At 48.6% G+C, this 16,464-nt stretch overlaps 1 protein-coding gene across 1 annotated transcript in view; it reads right to left on the bottom strand.

Moving 5' to 3' along the window:
- Positions 1–11,111, bottom strand: part of MYH16 (myosin heavy chain 16) — a gene marked incomplete at its 5' end in the record, with an annotated part of 60,616 nt that extends 49,505 nt beyond the window's left edge. The window contains 9 exons of the mRNA XM_079121209.1: positions 170–273; positions 1,940–2,038; positions 2,570–2,633; positions 3,539–3,631; positions 4,503–4,599; positions 4,917–4,944; positions 5,586–5,742; positions 8,371–8,514; positions 10,902–11,111. Of these exons, the coding sequence (XP_078977335.1) occupies positions 170–273; positions 1,940–2,038; positions 2,570–2,633; positions 3,539–3,631; positions 4,503–4,599; positions 4,917–4,944; positions 5,586–5,742; positions 8,371–8,514; positions 10,902–11,111 (996 nt within the window). The remainder of the gene's footprint in view (positions 1–169; positions 274–1,939; positions 2,039–2,569; positions 2,634–3,538; positions 3,632–4,502; positions 4,600–4,916; positions 4,945–5,585; positions 5,743–8,370; positions 8,515–10,901) is intronic.
- Between the last annotated feature and the right edge of the window lie 5,353 nt (positions 11,112–16,464).

Here is a 16,464-nt window from a genome sequence, read left to right as displayed (position 1 = left end):
ACAGGCAGGGAATGAATACCAGGTGTCACCCCAGAAATCTCCTGGGGGGACTTGGGGCTGCTGTCTGAGGCTCTGAGTGGGCCCCCACCCTCACCCTGACCCAGCTCTGGTGCACACCCAGGGCGTCTGCCCTGGTTCTCCCTCCTCCTTGCCAGCCATGCCCACTCACGTCTGTGATCTGCAGCTCTTCTCCGTCGTCCATGTTGTCCACCATGGTGACGCCTTGGCTGATCCAGTGGTATTCCTTAGGATTGGGGACCAGCAGCAAACTCTCTGCCAGGAGCAGCAAAGCAGGTTAGCAACTTGGGGACCTATGGTTATTTTCTCTTTTGTTTCTAACCCCTGTCTCCAAATGCCCTTCACAGGCCAGCCAAGATGGTGGGTGTTGCAGGAGTTCCGGAGCTGAACGGTGCTGGCCTCTGGGATCCCTCCGAGTCACAGAGGGACCGGAACAGCATGGCACAAGGAGCTTTAGGGTGGTGGGAGGATTGCAGGAATCTGGCTGTGTCCTCTGTCACTAGCTCTGAGTAGGTATCCAGACGATAATTGGGGGAATAAATAAATTTGTTTCTTTCCTGCTCCTCTCCTATAGAAAGCAGGTCACATTCTAATGCAGAAGGTAACACAACGACTCCCTTGAGCGACACCACCATTCGCATAGAGTACACATGGGAGGGTTGTTGCTTTTACAAAAATGTATGGTCAATGGGCACGGTGGCCAACGCCTATAATCCCAGCAGCTCGGGAGGCTGAGGCAGGAGGATTGCGAGTTCAAAGCCAGCCTCAGCAACAGCAAGGTGCTAAGCAACTCAGTGAGACCTTGTCTCCAAATAAAATACAAAATAGGGCTGGGAACATGGCTCAGTGGTCGAGGGCCCCTCGAGGGTACTGAGTTCAATCCCCAGTACCCACTTCCCCCCAAAAAATGTATGCTCACTTCTAGCTTTCTTCAGATGTGTGCCCCTCTTGGTCTAACATTTTTAATTGTTCACTTTTGGAAGAAGAGCTGGTACAATAAACATTTTCCTTTCAATGTATTTCTACTATTAAGAACAATTGTAGCACAAGAAGGAAGATAAATGATGGCTTCCACTTTGCTCCAATGTCAGGGAGGCAATAGGGCTTGGTGGGGAGTGTGGTGGACAAGAGAGCTTGCATTCCAACCAGGGGGCCACCACCACTCAGCTTATCAGGATCAGTAGGGGACAGGCTCTGAGGTACTGGCTCTTCTGCTACTCTAAGAGAAACCAGGAAATTGGGTTTTTATGTGAAATTTCCCAATTTCAAAATATCATCCATTGATTTGAAAGTCCACTTGGTTTAACACAAAAAAAGTCTACCTGTGGGTGGGTTGTGGTGCCCAATATCCCGGTTAGAAGGTGTGTGTTTAAGATAGAGTCTTCATCCCTCCTCCCACCTTATTTCCTGAGCAGGTCTGCCATGGATAGTTGAGCAGGTTGGTGCCTGCCCAAGGGCGTCCAGTTGGGTGGGTGAGTGTACTCTGCTCTCTAAGCTATGCACCCAGTTTGGGCTGTGTCTGTTGTTATGGCTCATGCAAGCATGGGTCCCAGGGTAAGCATGGTCCCAGGCTGACCCCTGTGCTGCTGTCTGAGCATCAGGCTCAAAGGCAGCAGGTTGGAGACAAGAGTCTAGAGCTTCATCTCTCAGGTCTACACCTCAGTCATGCGTTGCAGGCATCCCAAGTTCCCATCTGTGAAATGGGCCAGCAATGGTATAAAGTGTCCCCCGACTATCATGAGGATGAGAGGTGTGAGCAGATCACTGAGGAAGCTCCCTGCATCTGTGGTTCTCATAACTAAATCAAGAAGATCGCCTCAGAACCACAGGGGCGACCCAAGACCCTTCACGTGTGGGAATCCTTTCGTTTGGACGAGAGAGGGGCAGATCTGGGGCAGGCAGGTGGACACAGGATCCTTACCGACGAGTTCAGGTTTCTTATTGGAGAGAATCTGATAGAAAATATGGTAGCTTCTCTCGGCTGCCTGCTGCGAGATGACTCGAGACTTCTCTAAGAGATCTGAAAACAAGGACTCTGTAAATGTGGAGCATTCCAGCCGGAGTTCAGATCCCGTGGAAAGCAGAACTCCCCTCTCCACAGAGCCCGTGAGGGCCCCACTCTTCCCTCTCCAAAAGACACCTAGCCTTGGGGGGCCTGTCTGCCAACAAGAGGAGCCCAGAGCACAGCTGGTCTTCTAGGCACTGACGGGTGGCACTCAGGACGGTCCTCAGAGGCCTTGGTTTAATGCTTCTCTGTGACTGTTTTGAAATTCTTTTTTTTAAAGTCTTTTTTAGATGTTGATGGACCTTTATTTTATTTATTTATTTCTATGCGGTGCTGAGAATCGAACCCAGTGCCTCACACGTGCCAGGCAAGCGCTCTATCACTGAGCCACAACCCAGCCCATGTTTTGAAATTCTTAACATCTTAAAAAACAATGACCCCTCAATTTCATGTGTACTCAAAATGAAAGGCCTCAAAAATGAAGGACCTCAAAAATGATACAGCTGGTCCTGCCTGGACGAGCCCACCCGAAGGGACCCGACTCACAGCTCTCGATGTCAGCTCCGGCCAGCTTGCCTGTAGTTCCAAAGTGGATTCGAATGAACTTGCCCTGAGCAGGGAGGACAAGGGGAGGGGAGGTGAGGGAGGCTGCTCACACTTTAGGACAAGATCTAGCCCAGATTTGGGACACTTCTCAACAGTCCCCACGATTTCTCGGGAAGATGTAGCCAGGCTCTGCCTGGAGCTGGGATGTCATGGGCAGGATGGAGCTGGATCTGGGGTTTGTGGTTTGGGTCATTTGTGGGGGAGAGGGGCACTCAGCAGGAGGGACTGGGACCCTTTGGGATTCCATATTAGAGGCCAGGCCTTGTACAAATATGGCCGGCCGGCCAGGTGACCTGGGGTCTCCTTATCAAGGGACCCAATTCCTCTCCCTGACTTGTGTCAGGACCATAAATGAACGCTCGGGAAATGGGCTGCTCGGGGTGTGTTCTCCCTCACCGCTTCTCCTCACCTGCCCCCACCTCTGCCTGTCCCTATGCCCTGTTTCCTAGGGTCCCTCAGCTCAACCAGGGGACCCCGAGGAGGCTGGGGAGGCAAAGGAGGGAAGGGCTGGGATTCTCTGGTGATCGGAACCTCAGGAAGTGACTCAGCTCACAGAACACTGACCCTATAGCCACTGGCTTCAGTCTACCAGGGACCCTCTCCCAGGTCCCTCCAGCCTGGAGGAAGGGGCCCCAGCTTCCTGCTGCTCTGAATCTCTGGCTCCCCTGCATGACTTCTGAGCCCCTCCATCACCTTATAACCAAGCCTGAGCATCGATGCCCTGGGTCAAGTGCAAGTGGGTTCTGCTGGCTGACTGGACCCAGAGCGGTACTCCCTAAAACCTCTGGGAAGGAGAAGCCTGGGCTTGCCTGGTCCCCTTCACCTTAATTTTCCATTTCTTCACCAAGAATGGGCTCAGCACTCCCATCCTGCACCCCCAGGGGACCCTGTGCCACTGCTCACACTTACAAAGCGAGAGGAGTTGTTGTTCCTGGTGGTCTTGGCGTTCCCGAAGGCCTCCAGCACGGGGTTTGCCTGGATGATTTGATCCTCCAGGGACCCCTGGTCCAGAAAGAAACCCAAGGAGGGGTGATCATTAGCTGCTGCCTGCGGGCCCAGGGCTGAGGGGCTGGGCTTGCAAATGGCAGTAGCTTATGTGACCAGAACCCAGGAGGGGAATGACCTCGGGGACGCTGGGAAATCAGGGCTGATGGGGTGTAGATCTTGACCTGGGAGGAGAGCCACTCCTGAGAAAATCTGTCCCTCTGCGGCCCTGTGACATGGGAGGGGGGATACCTGGGGGCAGCCTTGATTCTGAACTGTTGTTCCCTCACTTTGCTGATGGTGGAGACACCCTTGAGTGAACCCCCAAACTTTCTCTGTGTTTCTTGGACCTGCCTCCAAGGCTCTGCTTTTCTTTGTCAGATTTTTTTGGTGGTGGGGGTGGGTACCAGGGATTGAACTCAGGGGCACTTGACCACTGAGCCACATCCCCAGCCCTATTGTGCATTTATTTAGAGACAGGGTCTCACTGAGTTGCTTAGGGCCTCACTTTGGCTGAGGCTGGCTTTGAACTCCTGATCCTCCTGTCTCAGCCTCCTGAGCCCCTGGGATTACAGGCAAGAGCCACCGTGCCCGGCTCTTTGTCAGATTTTTAAAGCAGCCGTTGTCCCAGGGAGTAATGCACATTGTGTCCCTGGGGCAGCCAGGACCTGTGGAGGCAGCTTAATGAGGAGACTGTGTAACCCTTTCTCCTCTGCCCCTGTCCTTCTGGGGCAGGGACCAGGGTCTGTGGCTGCCTCCTCCCGGGATGACCCCGCCCAAGCCACTTCTTTCTAAGCCTCAGTCTCATCCACCAGGAAGCGACTGCGAAGAACAAAATGGGCTCAGCTACGCGGTGCCCTTGACCCCAGGTCTACGGGGCAGGCCCTACCTTCTTATCGGTGGACTGTTTTCCAGTTCCTCCGATATTGGCAAAGTACTGGATGACCTTCTTGGTGTTCTCAGTCTTGCCAGCACCAGATTCTCCGCTGCAGGTGGAAAACAACAGCAGTCATGTGAAAGCGGGAAGAGGGGTGTCGGCCGCGGATGAGGGAGACCAGGGGTCAGTGCACGTTCTGCTCCCTCTCATGCCCCAGCCTGGACATTCAAGTAGGTGGGGAGGCCTTGGGGACACGCGTCCTCCCATAGGTTTAGCAGGCACAGCCTCGGTCGCCCTGTCAAGCCCACTCGCTGCCTGCAGAGTTTGTACAACGTCCCCCAATTAATTCTGAGAAGGCTTAATTATATGTGTAATGCACAGACCTAATTATATGTACATAGACTAAGAGACAGAAGAGACACTTACGTGATTAGCATAGACTGATTTTCACGATCTGTGGGGAAGAAAACAGCCACAGGAAGATGTAATTAGAAAACATTTAGAAACTAGGCGTTTGACAGTAACCTCACCAAGCAGCCCTCCCTGAGGCCCACCCAGCCTGGAGAGTGGCCTTGGTTGCACTTGGAAGCCCAAAACCCAGGATCCTGTGGCATCGGAGTCCTTGTGCCCATCACTGCAGCATATGCCCTTGCAGAAAAGGCCAAGAACTTTCTAGCCACTCCATTTCTACCAGTCTGTTTGCTTCAGACCGAGAACGACCTCACATCAACTTCAACATCAAGAGAAAGGCCATAAAAAATCACAGAAGGCAGCCAGACCAGCCAAAGAGCAGCAACGATCACACAGGAAATGGTGACGAGGGTCAACCTGAGCCTTGGGCAAGTTACTTCACAGTGTCCCCTAGGTCTGGGAAGCTTCGGTGAGACAGGGCAGAAGGAGGGGCTGCTGCCCACCGGGGACAGGCACCTGGTACTAAACCCACAGGCAGCTGCTGCTCCAGGTTAGTAAAGAACTCCCCAGGGTGGGGAGTTCAGGGTCAGGGTTGGGATCGCGTCCTAATGCATTTGGAGCCACGAGGGCCAAGGAAGACTGGTCTCCCACCCCCGGGGTCCCAGCAGACCGCACCCCACTCACCCATGAGCATGTCGTGGTAGGCATTGTCAGAGATGGAGAAGAGGTGGGGCGGCATCTCCGTGCGCTTCTTACCCTTGTACATGTTGGCCACACGGGCCCCATAGATGGGCAGCCACCTGTAGGGGTTGACTGTCACGCAGAACAAGCCTGAGTAGGTCTGGTGAGAGGGAAGGAAGACGAATTGTCAGCCGACCCTTCCTCCTGGGGCCCTCAGCTAGTTCCCCGGGGCCCCAGCCTATCTGTGGCTGAGCAGACCAAGAGTATCACTGATTTCTCTGAGACAAAGTGGAGAGCAAAATCAATCTCTTCGTTAAGCAAAACCAAACCTCCCCTTGATATTTATTTGCTTCATTTTCTTTGGGGTTAATTATACAAATAGGTAACACAGTCCCTCTATGGACACATCCAAGCAAAAAGTGCCCCCCACCTGCTGGGTGCCCAGCTTCCCCTCCCATAGGTAAGCGCTGCTGTTAGTTCCTTATATTTTCTTTCCTTCGTGGCTTTGGATGTGCACACAAGCAAACCCAGAGACACATTCTCCCTGTTTTTAAAACAAAAATAATGTTCTATAATTCTATTTTATATCTTGATTTTCCCACTTAATTATCTGTGAGATTTCCCATGAGAGTTCCCTGAGCGATTTCCGGGGTATTTTAACAGCTGCAGAGTCTGCATTTTGTAGACACAGGTTCCTTTGGGTGGGCAACTGGGTTTGATTTATTCTTGAAAAGAAACCCCGACTTCTCTTTTCACTCCAAGATGGCAATTTTGTAAGAAATAGTTCCATTTGTTAAAAAAGGACAAAAACCCAATGGAGTAAAAGAAATTATGGGAGGGAAGGGAGAATAAACGAGGACAGAAAATGGCCAAATTTATGGCTCCCCAACTTTCCCTTCTGTTCATTCAGCGGTTACAATCGCCTCCAATGCCTCTACATTGTGTCTCTTTTCAATTCAACCTCGAAATCTTCCACTTGAACCCAAGTGGAAATAAACAGCCCCAGCTTCTCTTAAGCAGAGCTGTGCTATGTTGAGCTTTTAAAAGGAAACAGTAAATAGAACTGGAAGAAAAAGAAACGAGATAAAGAAAACCCATAGATGAGCTGAGAGCATGACACACAGTGTCTCATACCGAGACTGCGGCCACTGAGTCACTTTTTACTTCCAGCCCTGTCTCAGCTGGGAGTCAGGGCAGGCAGCAACCCAGAAGCCGGCTATGTCCCTGTTCTGGTCAGGAGGGATACCAGACGGAAGTAGTTGGGGTTGAGCCCCTGCCTGCCACAGAGGTGCTTTAATTTAAGGGGTGTCTCCCTGCTTTGGTCCCTCAGGCCACACTGCACAGAGCCTACAATCTCTTAGCTCAATGACGTGGTATGTCCATCCACCAGGAGCAAGGGCTTGACTACAGAATGGTCCAAAGTAAGCCTCAGCCCTAAGCTCAACCATCAAACCCACCAACCTCCTCAGCCCAGGTTCCAGGCTAGGCCGGGTGTGGATGGGGTTCTTTAAGACCCAAGTTTCAAGGACACTCCCATGACTTCCAGACCCAGAAAATATCTGTAACAGATTCCCAGAGATCTTCCAGTACCCTCTGGGGCTAGGTGCTGCGAGAGGTCTGAATCCAGAAGCAAAACAGCATTAAAGTACAAGAGGGGGAGGTACAGCAGCCATCTTGGCCATAACCGCAGACTGGGGACGGGAGATCCCCAGCCACCCTGACCCTGCAACCAGACCCCGCCTCACCTACTCCTACCAGATGGACTTTTTTGTGTTTAGTGAAGACATCTAGAGAAGAAAACGCCAAACTTCCTTAGACAACCCATTTTGCAGTTCAGCCACTGACACCTTCAGGAAATCATCCTTAGGTCCTAGGATCTTTTAGCCACACTCAGGAGACTGCTTGTAGTTTGCTCTTCCCATCCCTCAGATAAACAGAAACTGAACCTCTTCAAGGATGCAGTCTCTTGTTCTTCCCTCTGTCCCCTGAGCTGCATATATTTTGTTGTTGTTGTTGTTGTTACTAGAGAGAACCCAGGCACTTAACCACTGAGACACATCTCCAGTCTTTTTCAGTTTTTATTTTGGGACAGGGTCCCACTAAGTTGCTTAGGATCTCACTAAGTTGCAGAGGCTGGTCTTGAACTTGTAGTCCTATCCTCCTTAACCCCCAGAGTTGCTGGGATTATAGGCACACCCCATCATGCCTGACCCGGAGCTACATTTAAGTCATGTCTTCTCAATGTTTGTTGAAGAAGTGGATGGATCCATGAATGAGTGGGTGGGTAGATGGATGGAAGGATGAGTGAATGGATAGATGAATGGATGTATGGACAGATGACTGGATAGATTGATAGACAGTTGGGTGACTGGATGGATGGATGAGTGAATGGATGGATGGATGGATGATAAATGGGTAGATAGATGGATGGACAGAAGGAGATTTCTAATACAATGTCTGAAATCCCTATGGGGAAGTGATATTTTTATTGGAGGGTTTGAGGGAGAGGGTGAAACAGGAAAGAAGATTTCTGGCTGAAAGTTTTCAGCTGTCCATGGAAATGGTACCATCATTGAGTTACTGAAAGCCTGAGGCAGAAGTTCTAACATATAAAAAAAAAAATGGTCCCTGTGCCCTCATCCAAGTCATAATGTGCACTGGGACCTTGGAAGAATAGAGCAACTGCCCCACTCCATCAAAAGAGGGGCAGAAAAAAAAAAAAAAGAGGGGCAGAGGACATGTCCCTACTCTTTCCTTCCCACCCTCATCCCCAGTATTTCCTACTCACATAGATCCTCATATGGTAGTAGCGTTGGCGCAGATTGTCTAGGACACTGGCCTCATTCAAGAAGGTCATGTCTGCCATGTCACTGGCCTGGTAGAATTTGGGTGGATTCATCTGCTGGATGTCATCCTTCTTCATGGTGAGTGTCTGGAGGGTCAAGTCATGGCAGCATGTGCATTAGGAAATAGTGCCTTTATAGCTACAGCAGCATCTGGCACAGGGTCCCACACACCCTCTGGTGTCCTGGAAGGAGTTGGACTGAGGCATCCAGTGGATCCAACTCCTGGTCCAGACACATCCCATTGTGTGACTTGGACTGGGGAAAGACTTCCGAGACCATATCAGCCCTATGTCTTTGAAGTAGGGCAGACAATAGCTGGTTGCTGAGAGAATGATACAGACCTAAGTGAGGTCATGAAAAAAATACTTTGTGAACTCTTCCATTCCCTCCCCACAGTGCAGAGCACCTCTGGGCTGTGTTTTCTCTGCCAGCTAAGTTCATGCTGGGAGTTGATCAGAGCTTGCTGTTTACTCCTAGAGACACTTTGCAGAGATATGCCTTTTGAAGCTCTCCCTTGAGAGTTAGAACTCTCCCTTGAGAGTTAGAAAGTTTAAAGAACTTTCCATTTCTTAAAAAAAAATAAAAAGACATTCCCCTGCTCCCACCAAACCACCTTGAAGGATCAAATTGAAAAGCAAGCAAGCAAAGAAGACAGAAAATGAAAACAGCCAAGAATGCTGTTGAATGGTATGTTAACTCCTGGGTGAGGCAGGCAGATCCTTTCTCCACTTTGCACCTTGATTTTTCCATCTGTGAATGAAAACTAGCATCAGTTTCTTCAGTTCCAGCATCTGGGACCAAAGTGTAAGACACGTGATCCAGAAAGCAAATATCTTTTGGTAGCTGGCAGCCTTAGATGTGAGACCTGAATACATACTGGGATTTCAGGGGACTTTTAATAATTTATGAGTCTGATAGGCAGATCATTTGAAGTCTTGACAGTTAAGGAAAATCTACTCAGTAATGGACACCACTCTAGAAAATCAAGCCAGGTTTTAGTCAAAGTCCTTTTCTCGTAGTTTCCTGATCTATGGACCTCGCCCACATGCAAATACTTTTCTTTGACTTTATCTGAGGGACTAGGTGGTGAGTCAGTGCAAGATCCGTCCTTTCTATCCCAAACCTGGCTGGCTGGCTTGTCCACTGTGGATGCTCAAAGAAATTGAGTGTTTTCCTTAATTTTGCATACAAACTGCCCTAGAGGCCCTACTCCTATTGTCCATTATTTCTTGCAACACTGTAATGCTCTACCCTTCTGAAAAATACATTCCCCATGAGAATCAACCTTGACTTTCATGTTCAAACCCACTTTATCCCAGTGAGGGCCTCTTCTCTCTGCTGCCATGCCCCTCAAACGCAGGTACAGAGAAAACTGCAGCAAGACTTGGTCATCACAGGTCTCTGACTTCTTTTATTTATGAAATTAATCAAGGCTGACTTCATACTTGCTCTTGGGAGCCCACCATGGAGAGCTGGCATAGTGATATAGGGGGGGTCATGGGGATTTGAACCAGATACTGGGGGTTTGAATCCAAACTCATCACTTGTTGTCTTTGTTACTGGGGGCAAGTTACTTAAAGATACTTTGAGTTTCTTTTTCCTCCCCTGTAAAATAGGGTCAATAAATCCTATTACATACAGTCATCCAAAGGACTTCAAAAACCATCAAGTGTCTCACCTTGGATCTGCCATGGGGAAGGACGTGACTTAGGGGTTTAATAAACCAAAATTTCTATGCACTCTCTCAAGTCATATATACCTCATCATCAGACTATATGGACCAGCAAAGAGAGTGATGTGTTGATAAACCAACCATGGGGTATCTGTGTAGAAATCCATGATTCATAGCGTTTGCCCATTTCTGTGGTGTAAATACTTCCATTGTGGCTGATATCAAGGTACCAAAGGTTTAACAACTGGCTGTGAAGCCCTTGAATGTTTCTTGTCTGACCTTTGTGAGCCAGCTTGGTTCTAGCACACCAGCAGCAGCAGCAAGGGACTCAGGAGCCACCATCTGTCACTCATGCTGCTGAAGAGCTCATGCATTGGACCATGGTGGTCTGAGCCTTGTATCACATTTCTTGTGCCACCATGGGCCATGGAACACAGGTAGACTGTATTTTGGTGGGATGTTCACTTTCACTCTTAAAAAATAGATTCCATGTATGAGATGCTTGAGACTTCAAAGATAAATAACTATCATGATAATCCCTTATGCTCATGTGAACAAAGTACTTTCCTGTATCCTATCTCATTGGAATCTCTAGTTTGATGGAGTCAAAGCTCATGAGAGAAAGTGTCTTACCCAGGACCACACATCTTGAGTGTTGTTGAGACTGGACTCAAAGCCAGCATGAGGGACTCTGGAGGCATCTGCTCTTTTTGCCTCCTGAGCAAAAGTGTGTGTAGCAGAGGCCTGGGTGCCTGCCATGACTAAAGCTCATTCTCTTCCTGGAGATTATTCTACACTCACCTGGTTGGTGATTGTCTTCACGGTGACTTGGTCACCTTGTTCAGACTGGATCTCCCCAGCAACAAAGCCCTCCTTCTCGTCTTTGACCCAGCAGGACCTCTTAATGTCATATGGCTTGTTCATGGCTTCTATTCTCTCCTTGTCAGGAGGTGCCAGGAAGGGCATTGGGTCCACATCGTCCCCACATTCTCCTTTGTACCCACCAGGCATGGCAGCTCAGCTGAGGGGGAACCAGGAAGGAACTGATGGCAGGAACCAGGACTTCTCTGGGAGCTGTGGGGGGGAGCAGAGGCAGGCTGCAGAGGTTGATAGATAAGCTGGAGGGAATATCCTAACAGGGCTTGCTTCTCTTACATCACTATGGGTGTCTTGCTGACAGTAAGTCTTAACAATCAATAATAAGAAATAAGCTAATAATTCCTCATAGTTGTATACCCCTCACTAACACAAAATGCTTCTGCATCTCTTACCTTTCACATTTCTCGCATAAGGCTGTGAGGTAGGGATACGGAGGAGAAGACTACTGCCAGGAGAGGTTAAATCAAAGTTGTTGCTATTTGTTTGTTTTTGTACTGGGGATCGAATCTGGGGGTGCTCTACCACTGAGCTACACCCCCAGTTCTTTTTATTTTTTAGCTTGATACAGGGTCTCTCTAAGATGCCCAGACTGCCCTGGAACTTGCTATCCTCCTGCTTCAGCCTCCTGAGTAGCTGGGATTTCAGGTGTGTATCATCAAACCCAGCTTAAATCAAAGGTTTTAAACCAGGGTCCAAGAAATGGAAGGAGAAAACAATGACCACTTGGTTTTCACTTTCCTTCAGGTGTGAACAAAGGCCACAAACCACCTGGTCTACATGTGACTTGCTCCTTGCACAGAAATTACAGCTGTTTCCCTTTCATCTTAGAGCAGTCACAGACATCTCAAAATATTATTTACCCTCATGTCAACTTTGAAACTCTGAGGACCCTTAGTTAGATGTTGTTATTTAACCTTTTATTTGGGGGGGGGGTGGTGCTGGGGATCGAACCCAGGGCCTTGTGCTTACAAGGCAAGCACTCTACTGACTGAGCTATCTCCCCAGCCCCAGATGTTGTTATTGAAATCTATCAATAAAGGACATTTCATTTTTAAATGTTTTGATTCCAATGCTATTGGTTTCCTTTGAAGCCCTGTGTGTTTTATTTTATGAATTTAAAAATACTTATCAGCATTCTCTGACTTATGATGGTTCAACTTAGAATTTTTCGACTTTGAGATGATGCAAAAGCGGACACATGTGCCTTTCGGTTCTTCCCTTACAATATAATAGTCAGTAAATCACATGAGATATTCAACACTTTATGTAAAATAGGCTTTGCACTAAATAATTTGCCCAACTGTGGGCTGAAGTTTTTGAGCATGTTTAAGGTTAAGCTGTGATGTTGGGTGGGTTAGGTCTATTAAATGTATTTTCACCCTATGAAATTTTCTGTGTGTGATGGGTTTGGCAGGGTGACACCCCATCACAAGTTGGGGAGCCTCTGTAATCTGAGTAGGGGACTGTTGGCTTTACCAGATATCAAGTGGGTCTCTGGTACAAAATGGCAGCCTGGATCAATGATTGCCTCTCCTAAAATAAGATCAGCCTGGGATCAAGCATGTGTCCCTTGGTTTCCAAACCTGGTTTCACCAAGGAGGGACTCTAGGGGCTCAAGGGAATATGGAGAGAAGAGAGGAACCTCCCCAGTTTGCCCTGGGGATGAAGTACCTTCTCAAAGTCAGTGAGGATGTGATTCTGAGCCCCTTTGCCACCATGCTGTTCTTGAGGCCAAGAGTACAGCCTCCATCTTTCAATAACCCAGTGGGAGATGGAGGGCTTCCAACTGGACACCAGGTCCCTGCTCTACAGCACCTCCTCCTCTCTCATGGAGTTCCCTGGTGTCTCCAAAAGAGGCTGAGTCAGGACAGGCAAGTGGTGGAGGCCAAGCCAGACTCCTCATCTCCCTGGATCCCACACCCCCAAGGCTGGGTAGATCAGCTGCAGGAGAAGATGGGGTGGAGAGGTTGTACCTTCATGGGCCATGGCGCCCGTTGGCCACCTGGTGCTGAGTGTAGTCATTGGACAAAATGTTTCAAATTCAGGTAATAAGACACATAGGAATACCAAGGAAACAAAGGACATTAAGATAGAATTATCAAAATATTAAAATTCATGATACGGTAATATAACAGCCTCTTTAAAAATGCATCAAATAACATGATCTAGCAGCTGGTCTTACAAACACTGCTGTTTTGAAGCAACAATGAAAATCAATGATATTTTGAGATGTCTGCAACAATTGTAATTTGATACAAAATACTGTGACTCCCCCTGCAGAGAAAGTCACAGGTACCGCTGTGGGACTATGATTTATTGCCTGTGTTGTGGAGGGTGGGGGATACGATACATTTCAGTTAAAGGTAGAGAAAATCATCATGTAATCTCTTCCCCATCGAAGACCCCCAAACTCCAGGTTAAGAACTCCAGCCAACCCCTCTTGTGTCCGTCATCAGGAGCAAAGCCCTGGCTGCTGCCGATAGCATCAAAGAGCCTTGGTCCAGCATCCAGACCTGGTTCTTGCTCTCCTCTGCTCCAAGTCACTTTGGGCAACTCAGTCCCCTTGTTGGGTTTTCCCTGTCCCCATTCCCCTTCTGGAAGCTGCAATTTCTCCACATAAATTTCCTTGTGTCATTTGTGGTCCCTGATAGGACAGCTCAATTGTATTATCTTTCTGTTGTCTAGTGTCTCTGTTCTAGTAAACACAGCTGGAAATCACTGGGGAGATGACTCCAAAACCCACATTGAAAGGAAATATACATATCAGCAGAGTCAGATTAAGTTCACTCTGCTTGTCATTAAGACAAAACATCGAAAGCTGGGCAGGGTGGCGTACACCTGTGATCTCAGCAACTCAGGATGCTGAGGCAGGAGGATCACAGGTTGGAGGCCAGCCTCATCATCTTGGCATGACCTGGTCTCAAAATAAAAAGGGTTGTGGATGGAGCTCACTGGTAGAATGCCCTTGGTTCAGTCCCCGGTACAAAAAAAAAAAGAGAAAAGAAAACACCAAACATCTGCCCACATCCGGGTTTCTTTTCTGTTGTTCTGATGGGGAGAATGGAGACAAGAGTCTCGTGTATAAATAAATAAATAAATAAATAAATAAATAAATAAATAAATATATATATATACACACACACACACACACATACATTCACTTATATATATGTGTGTGTGTATGTGTATGTATGTATGGTATGTGTATATATATATATATTTTTTTTTTTTTTTTTGAGACAATGTTTCACTGTGTTGCCCAGGATAGCCTCGAATTTGCAATCCTCCTGCTTCAGCCTCCCAAATAACTGGGAATCAGGTGTGCACCATTGTGCCTAACTTTGCTCTTATTTTTTTTTAATCATCGTTCTTTGATGAACCACAAGCTAAGAGGCCATTGCTGTTGTCCCCTGGGGCACAGATTCCTCCAGTGAGTCACTGCCCTGCGGGACGTGCGGGTCTCTGATATCATGGTCTGTCCCTTTCAGTGGCCTGCTCTGTCCTCCCAGGACCCCAAACCACTCCTGTCTCCCCAGAAAGCAGTTTTCTCAGGCATCTCTGATAACCAAGACCCATGTTTAAAATTCACAAAACACAGGACAGAAAAAAAATGTAGCTCATGAGATGAAAGTGACGTCGAGGGAAAGAGGTCTAACAGAACAGGAGGGGCAGGGCTGGGATCAGACCTAAGCGCGGACCAGCAGCCCTTTCCCATTTCCAGGAAGGCGGCTGCTACGGGAAGGAGGCTGCTCTGGGCTGGCATCCTTGCGACTCAGGTCTCGCTGTGGGTGTCGTGTAAGCGCCAGCAGCTCTCCAGACCCGTCCCCCATCTGTATGTCCAGGGGGCCTGGAGTGCAGCTCACTTGGAGGATTGAGTGAAATGTCACCTCCGCAGCCCTGGGGGCAGGCAGGGGTTCCCCCAAAGCTCATCGCCTCAGCGCCCCTTGCTCGCCTGTCATGTCACACCTATCCTCCTCAGGGACCTCCCGTCAGTTCTCTATCACCTACCCTCCCGTTTCCACCTCCCGGCATCCCCACAGCACCTACCTGAGGCCACAGCAGAAGAGACTGGGTGTCCTGCTGAGCCTGGCTGTTCCCTTTTAAACCTGCCCCAAAGCTCTGAGCCAGCAAAACCTAGAGAAAGAAAAGAACCCCTCAGGGCCCCAGTGGCTTAGCTCTGGGTCCCTCTGGGGGGATCAGTGAGTGCCCTGAATCCAGGACATTTACCTTCCTCCCACTGCCCTTGTGGGGAAACTGATGCCCTCAGCCAGGGGTGCAGCCCGCAGGCAGAAATAGAACAGCTGGGTAATGAGTTTTCCTCTTAAAGATAAAGTTATAACTGCACCAAAGGAGGGGCTGACTCTCAAGAGGAAAAACCTGGGTTGACTCAGCTGCAGCCTTTGGCATGGATGAGCCCAGGGAACCTACTGGGTGATGATTTGTCCCTTCCATGTGCTCCGGGCAGAAGGCCCATGTCAGCTTGAACTTCACTTCTCTGATCATGCCCACGGGCCCCTTCAGTCCTAGTGGCCCACAGAGGCCATGTGGCATCATGATACAATGCCAGCCCTGCCTCTAACTCCTCTGTGGCTTCCTCTCTGCAAGTCCCTGCTCCCTCCCGACTAGCCTTTCCCATCTGTAAAATGGGTGGCTGGACGGACAGACTCTCAGGGTCCTCTGTGCTTTCTCAAGTTCAAAGATGGCTTCTGGGTCTGGAGGGAGGAACTGTCTCTGGCATGTTCCTCTTGGCATCCACCATCAACCCATCTCTATCCCTCGCAACTCCCAAATTCACTTTTTATTGACATGAAATTTACACAACATAAAATTCACTACTTTAAGCAAACAGTTCAGTGACATTTAGTACACTCGCAATGTTGTACAACTGCCACCTTGAATTTCACATTTTCATCTGCTCAGAAAGAAACCTGGTACCCTGGTCATCTCAATCAGCTTTTTATCTATGGCTTTCTGGATATTTGAAATAAATGGGATCTAGAGTAGGGTCTTTTGCATCTGGCTTCTCTGATTTATCATGTTTTCAAAGCTCATCCATGTTGAAGCACAATGTGAGACCACTTTCCTTTGTAAGGCTGAATAATATCCACTACAGCCAGGCACACTGGTGCATGCTTGTAATCCCAGAGGCTCAGGAGGCTGAGACAGGAGGATCCCAAGTTCAAGACCAGCTTGGACGATTTAGGGACACCCTAAGCAACTTAGCAAGACCCTGTCTCAAAATAAAAAGCAAAAAGAACTGGGGATATAGCTCGGAGGTAAAGCACCCCTGGGTTCAAACCCCAGTACAAAACAGTAATAATACAAATAAATAATAATCCACTTATGGATATCCTGCAGTTTCAGTTGATGGATGTTCAGGTTGTTTCCACCTTTTGGCTGCTACGAATGATGCCTACATGGCCATGTATTTATTTGAGCATCACTTTCCATTCTTTTGGGCATTTACCTAGGAATGGAATCGGTG

Source organism: Sciurus vulgaris (assembly GCF_902686455.1).
Source record: "Sciurus vulgaris genome assembly, chromosome: 18".
In the NCBI taxonomy this organism is placed as follows: Eukaryota; Metazoa; Chordata; class Mammalia; order Rodentia; family Sciuridae; genus Sciurus; species Sciurus vulgaris.
The sequence above is the reverse complement of the archived record's forward strand: the minus strand, read 5'-3'. Positions and strand labels throughout refer to the sequence as shown.